This window comes from Sitophilus oryzae, unplaced genomic scaffold, assembly GCF_002938485.1.
Source record: "Sitophilus oryzae breed Bouriz unplaced genomic scaffold, Soryzae_2.0 scaffold_339_pilon_pilon, whole genome shotgun sequence".
Taxonomy (NCBI): Eukaryota; Metazoa; Arthropoda; class Insecta; order Coleoptera; family Curculionidae; genus Sitophilus; species Sitophilus oryzae.
The window spans coordinates 33,695-41,301 of record NW_022146906.1 but is presented as its reverse complement, the minus strand read 5'-3'; the positions used below and the strand labels follow the sequence as shown (position 1 = coordinate 41,301).

The window sequence follows — 7,607 nt, the reverse complement described above, 5'->3', positions numbered from 1 at the left end:
ATAAAATTGAAAAGTAATTAGATCAAATATTCTTAAAGATCGTATCTAATTTATTTTAGTATGTTTATTAAAAGTGTTACTACAATAATATTTTTATGATGCTTATCATAATTTTGTTTTAATATAATAAAAAATATAACCTACGTTTATAAGTACATATACCCAATTCTTTTTATGTAATTTCATATTAGTTTCTAGCATTCTTTTGGTATTGTGGTCACAGTCTATTCATACCCAGCCTACCGACCAATCATTTGCATGAATATCTCCGTACCTTCCTAGATATTCGTTTAACTTTTGTATTAAGTCGAATTCTGAGCTCCATAGAAGCTTCGTTTAAAAAAATCGAACAAAAAATATTAGCAACTAATAACTAATAAGCTGTCATTGAGATTATTTCGTCTTAATCGCATTTTTTAAATAGTTTCTAATAAATTAATAATTTTTTAATTTTTAAAAGATTTTGTGTAGCAGAATGTCGTTCAAAAAGTATTATTGGAAGCATATTTTTACTTCTATCATCTTAATTATATTAAAATCAAAACTTGATGACAACTCAAATTGACAATATTATTTATTTACAAAATAAATACCAGATAATTTATATTTATTAAAAGTTAACAGTATTCTTAAATTTTTATTTTTATCTTTTCAGATCCGTGTTTGTCCCACTACTGTCCTAGTGGAAGAGAATGTGTAGTTCGTGACGACAGACCCGAATGCGCATGTTCAAAAAATGCGTACCGCGCAGACCAGTCTGCGCATCGGACGGTACAGTGTATCTAAGCCATTGTCATATGCACAGTACAGCTTGTAGCACAAAACAGAGGCTCACACAAATGCCATCTAATTTCTGTACCAAACTCGGCAATGATGGTAAGAGTTAGACTTATTAATAGAACATTATAATAAGTAATTTAATATAATTTATCTTATATTTGATTACTATAGATGCGATAAAAAACTTATAGAAACAGTAGTAGAGATTGTAATAGTTTGGTTGGCAATAAGTTTAAGAAATTCGATATACAGGGTGAGTCTTAAATAAGTGCAAATATTTTCAGGGTTGGTAGATCTCAATAAAAGAAACATATTTTCTCTTCACTGTTTTTCAAATAAGTCCAAAATAACCGAAATGTTTTTACTTTGAAAATTTCTAAAAATTGATTTTTTTGCTTAAATTTTGAGAACCACTGAATCCTTTCTGTTTTATTCTGGTAAATTTAATTTACTACCTATTGCCATATTATCAGGAAATTATGTTTTTAACTAAAAACTAAAAAAAATATTTTTTCTAAAAATTCCAGATTTTCAAAAAAATTCGAGAAAAACCTCATAATCATGTTTCTGAGTTCAAAATATACTACCACTAAAAAAATATTTGCACTTTTAAGACTCACTCTGTATATTGGCTGTTCTCACTAGCGTCAAAACAAACCAAAAATTATTTTTATTATTTTGTTAATAAAACGCATATTAAGATATCATAAACTAACTTTATTTCTAAAAAATGTTTGTAAGAAGCTACCGAATATACAATAAAATACATTTGAAAGTAGTAGTAAGAAGTTTCAAATATTTTTATGAATTTAAAAGTCAAAATATATCTTTATCCTATTGTTCCGTCTTTGTTTGCTGCTTCCTAGCTAACAGTATTTTCAAATCGCCTAAATATACGTTTCTATTATTTAATAAATAATTAAACTGTGTTTTAAATGTTACTTCTCCGATTTCGTTAAATTTTCAATATTGTTTTAAAATGCCGGGATGGAAATAAGCTGTTATTATGTAAATATTTATTTTCTATATTGAGCACTATAGTTTTATTAGAAAAAGTAATTTTTTTATTGAAACATATGTCAACTCTACAAATAAAGTAGAAAACTATAAACACACTAAACCTAAAATTTTCTAACACAGTTTCTCCAACTATTGCTCCGTATTGTCATAACTTTTGTTTTGAAAAATTCATGAAAAAATAGTAAATCTATCGAGGAATGCCAGTTACCTTATGACAAAAACAAAAGGCAAAAAGTATCAAACCCATATTTTATAGTTCGGTAGAAAACGAACAGTCGCTGGTTCTATTAGATCTACGTCTAAAATGAAAGATAAATTTATTTACGCGCTTGTAACCAGAGCGAATCGATCCAATACGGTCGAACAGCAAAACCGCAAAAAAAATGTTATTTCGGTTACATAATGTATTTGATTGTGATGCGCCATTCTCCGTTAATTTATCAAAATCCTTGAAAGGAGTAAATCAACATTGTTCGGTAATTTTAAACGCAATTTTAGTTATAAATTTAGTTGCTTTATCAGTTTAGTGTATAAGTTTTAGAACGTTGGTAGTAATTGAACCAATTGTGCCAATCACTATACCTAAAATTCTCTAACACAGTATGGCATACTATTGCTCTGTATTATTACTGTCATTTTGAAAAAAACATAGAGAAATAGTAAATCTATAGAGAAATGCCAGTTACCTTAAGTTAAAAATAAAAGGCAAAAAGTATCAAACCCATATTTTATAGTTCGGTAGAAATCGAACCAGTCGCTGGTTCCATTAGATTTACGTCTAAAATGAAAGATAAATTTATTTTCTGGCAGTCGCTTGTAACCAGAACGAATCGATTCACTACGGTCGAAAGGCAAAACCGCAAACAAAATGTTATCTCGGTAACATAATTTATTCGATTGGGATGCGCTGTTCTCCGTTAATTTATTAAAATCCTTGAAAGGAGTAAATCAACATTGATCGGTAATTTTAAACGCAATTTTAGTTATAAATCCAGTTGCGTTTGTCAGTTTAGTGTATTGTCGTGTATTGTCGTATTAACATGCATTAGGAATATGTAACTTTTAAAACGTTAGTTCTAATTGAACCAATTGTACAAATCACTAAACCTAAAATCCTCTAAAACAGTATCGCCGACTATTGCTCTGTATTATAACTGATGTTTTGAAAAAACATAGAAAAATAGTAAATCTATAGAGACATGCCAGTTACCTTATGTTAAAAATAAAAGGCAAAAAGTATCAAACCCATATTTTATGGTTCGGTAGAAATCGAACAGTCGTTGGTTCCATTAGATCTACGTCTAAAATGAAAGATAAATTTATTTTCTGGCAGTCGCTTGTAACCAGAACGAATCGATCCAATACGGTCGAACGGCAAAACCGCAAACAAAATGTTTTTTCGGTTACATAATTTATTCGATTGTGATGAGCCGTTCTCCGTTAATTTATTAAAATCCGTGAAAGGAGTATATCAACATTGATCGGTAGTTTTAAACACAATTTTAGTTATAAATCTAGTTGCGTTTTTCAGTTTATTATATTAGTTTTAAAATGTTTGTACAATTGAAGTTATATTGATATGCTACAGTGCGATAAACCATGATTAGTTGGCAATAATATGTTAGAGGATTTTAGGATTAGTGATTGATATAGATGCTTAAACAACTTATCGGTCAAACGATTTTAGTAAAATACGTCAATTTGTTTTTTGGCTTTTTTAGCTTTATGAAACTTTACATGTTTTAACTTGTTATTTGTGGAATCGGCATAAAAAAATTGTGTGTGCACTATGTGCGTATATTTGAAGTGAAACTTCTTACTTCCGTCTGTCTGCCTGTCCATCTGTTCGTCTGAGAACTCAATTCGAGTACCTCTATCCACGTACCGAGTTTGGTTCCAATCGACCCATAATTAAGAAAAATTCTGATGATTCCATCCATTTAGAGGCATCGGTTCGAAACTTCGAGGGTGTCTTCCAGTAGCCCGTCACCAATCGTTCCGAAATCGACCCACATTTTTCTTCAATATCAAATCCTTAGTCCTACCGTGATGGAGATATAAACGAAATGTCGTATCCAATTTTACAGGGTAGGACCCTGTGCACCGTCGCTTACATAGCCTACCCACCAAATTTGGTCGCGATTAGTCAACAAGAAATTTCATTTAAATCGCACTACGAGTATATTTTGATTTCATTTATTGATGATGGATTTTTGTAGTATACGAAACGTCGTCAAAATATCATGAAAGGTTACGTTCTACATGAGTTTCATCCCCCTAGCTCACATAAGGCCCGAGTTACGACGCTCCAAGAAAAAAAAACAACGTTACCACTTTTCCTTCGCATCTTGTGTGTCACGGCCGTCCTGGTATAACCAAATAGCACCGTTAAAAAATATAAATATTTGATTCTGGTTCTTCAAAATAAATGTATTTTATTCTCAACTATTTCTTCAACATGTTTTCCAACGGACGTATTTGTTTTATTTTCAATTTAAGTTTAAAATTGATGCAGTTTCAACATTATAAAAGATGTTGACAACATGCAAATGACAAGATGACAACATGCAAATGAAAATAATTTCAAATGTTTGCAAGTATGAAATTTTATAACATATATGAATTCTTTGCCTACATTTGAGTACATATTTATACTGTAGCTTGAGCCTGATAAATGATCTCCGGTAGACCTTAGAAATGTGAAACGGAATACATATTATAATTATAAAGCAATATTACCATACAAGAGTAAACTGCATACGATTATTATTTATGCTTCGATAAATATCAAAAAAGCTTCTGTAAAAAATTATATAGAGTGTTTCAAAAAACATGTGCCATCTCTCTTTTTCATATCATAATAGGTGCGATTCCGCTTTGTTTCGTAGCTACAGGGTCTTAATGTCCTAATATTTTTTCGATTTATTATAATTTTCTTCCAAGTACTTTTACCGGTTTGAATGAAATTTTGAGGGTAGAAGTTACTATAAATGCAACATATTTTAAAGCTAAGAAAGTGTCGACAAATTCACCAGTGGCGTGGATATGGGTTATCACTGGAATAATTTTCTAAAAAAAAGCATGTACGCCACTGACTTTTTTCTCCTGTTAGCGAAATAGTGCATGCAGTTTAATGCCAATTGAAAGTCTCTAAATATTTTGTCGATTTCGGCCTCCTTGATGAGACAAACGCAATTTTATTAATTTGTCTTGACCCGAGTCTAATAGCAACCTTTAAAAAAATTAAATATCATTAACTTGCGACAGTTTTAAATAAGTACTCATTGATTCCTCATCAAAAAAATGAAAAAAAGTTCCTGTAAACATTGGTATGGATATGCATAGTTTTAGAGTTACAAGATGTTAAAATTTTTTAAAATTAGTTTTTATTGTAATTATTATTTTAAATGCCATTATTTTTCTATTTGAAATTGCTCTAGGTTGGACTAATAGTAATAATATTTAATAAGAAATTAAGTAAAATATATAATTTATTAATTTTATTTTTATTTTAATTGTGATTAATAAAATTGCGTTTATCTCATCAAGGAGGTCAAATTCAACAAAATATCAAAAGATAACTTTTTATTGGCATTAAACGACCTACAAAATTTTGATATAAAAAAGTCAGTGGCGCACTTTTTTTAAATATTCCAGTGATAACCCATATGCACGTCCCTGATTAATTTACATTTTTTAACGCTTTTTCAGCATTAAAATATGTAGCACTTATAGTAACTTTTACCCTCAAGATTTCATTCGAATCACTAAGATTACTTGGAAGAAAATTATAATAAGTCGAAAGATTATTAAGATTTAAACACCCTCTATCGAAAGATGCGTACAACTTATCTTAGATAGGAACTATCGGAAACAAGAAATAGCCATCTTGTCTGATAGTCAAGCAGCGTTAAAAGCGATCAACTCAGTATCAATCAATTCGAAATTGGTCAAAAAATGCATAGAGAAGCTGAATAAATTAGGCAAAGAAAACAAAGTCCTCCTACCCTGGGTGCCTGCTCATCAAGGGATAGAAGGCAATGAAAAAGCAAATAATCTAGCTAGGAAAGGAGCGCCGAAAGGAGCCACTAACTGGACCAGAACCGTTCTGCTTTCCAAGTGGTAACCAACTCAAGGCGGAACTCAAGAACTTGGAAGATTCCATCCGCAACCTGGAATGGAAATTTTGCAACGGTCTAAGACACTCGAAGAAGTTTCTGAGGGCTTATGATCAAGAAAAATCACAGATCTTCCTGGGTTTAAGTAAGAACAATCTTCGGATTGTCACGGGGTTTTTAACAGGACACTGTCTCCTCAATGAACACCTCAGTAGATTGAAATTAAGAAGAAACGGCAAATGCAGATTCTGTGGGGAAGATGGGGAAACACCAGTACACCTCATCACTGAGTGCGCCGAGACGACAACCATTCGTACCATGAATTTTGGTACGACTGATATTGGAGATGGAGAACTACCCTCTATAAAACCGTCCCAGATACTGGCTTTTGTCAAAGCCCTGGGACTGTATGATGAGTTATGACTCAAGAAAGGGGGACACAATGGATCTGTAAGGTCGCAGTGATTAACCCCCCTCCCACTCATTCTAATTCTAATTCTAACACCCTCTAGCTACGAAACAAAGCAGAATCGGACCTATGTTGATATAAAAAATAAATCTTATTTTTACTTGAGGAATCTCCCCACCAGAAAAGGCACATGTTTTTTGAAACACACTGTATATAGCATATTTACTAAAAACTACATAATTCAAAGTTTGCTCAGTTATACCGGGTGCGTCTCAAAAGTGACTCACCCCTATAACTTTCTTTATTTTTTCAGTTAAAAAAACGAGATTTGGTATTATTTACATTAATAATACCAAATAATACTTTAATATGATATATTAAAAAATTATTTATAAAAATACATTAATATGATATAAATTAGGGATTGATTGATGCATTCAATTGTTTTCGGTCTACTACAACTTTTAACAAACAACTTTTTATTTTTAAATGGTACCCTCGGTATTTTTTTTTACTATTTTCGATAAAAAATAACACTCTGAATAAAATGAAATATAATATGTCAACTTTTGACATTTTCGCATATGGTTTATTTGAAATTATAACATACGATTCATAACGAAAATTTGACTCAAAATACTAAGTGTGTGGTATCAAATTATTCGTAAAAAATGCATTTTTCGAATATGTTAATGAGCCACCCTCGTTCCAATTGAAAAAATTGAGATATAATTAAAAATACAATTTGGGAATCTTTTAACCGGCCAGGACAAGACACTAAAAACCTTAAACGATCAAATATATTTTTCCAAGGCTTCTTGATTAAGAATTAGTGTTTTTTACATATCCATGGCGCTCTAGATTGAAATTTAAAATACGTTTTTTTATTAAGCGAAAATGTCAAAAATTGACATATATGTCATTATATAGGTATGTCATTATATTCAGAATTTCATATTCTATCGAATAAAGAAAAAAAAACCTATATTGGTGCCATTTAAAAATCAAAAGTTGTAGTAATTTCTGGTGAAACAGAAAGTGACTAACAACAATTGAATACGTCAATCAATCCTAATTTATGTCATATACTAACATACCAAATCTCATTTTTTATCTGAAAAAACAAAAAAAGTTATAGCGGTGAGCCACTTTTGAGGCGCACCCGGTAGAGTATACATATTAAGTTTCAATTGTTGTTTGTCATTTAAATTCAAAATTAAATATCTGTGTATTATAATAATTTATTTAATAAAGAAATGTGCATCGTAACCAACTATATT

General features: G+C 30.6%; 1 protein-coding gene across 1 annotated transcript in view; it reads left to right on the top strand.

Annotated features, from left to right (window-relative positions):
- Positions 1-719: 719 nt before the first annotated feature.
- Positions 720-7,607, top strand: part of LOC115884719 (follistatin-related protein 5-like) — a gene marked incomplete at its 3' end in the record, with an annotated part of 31,564 nt that continues 24,676 nt past the window's right edge. The window contains exon 1 of the mRNA XM_030903364.1: positions 720-876. Coding sequence (XP_030759224.1) covers positions 720-876 — 157 coding nt within the window. The remainder of the gene's footprint in view (positions 877-7,607) is intronic.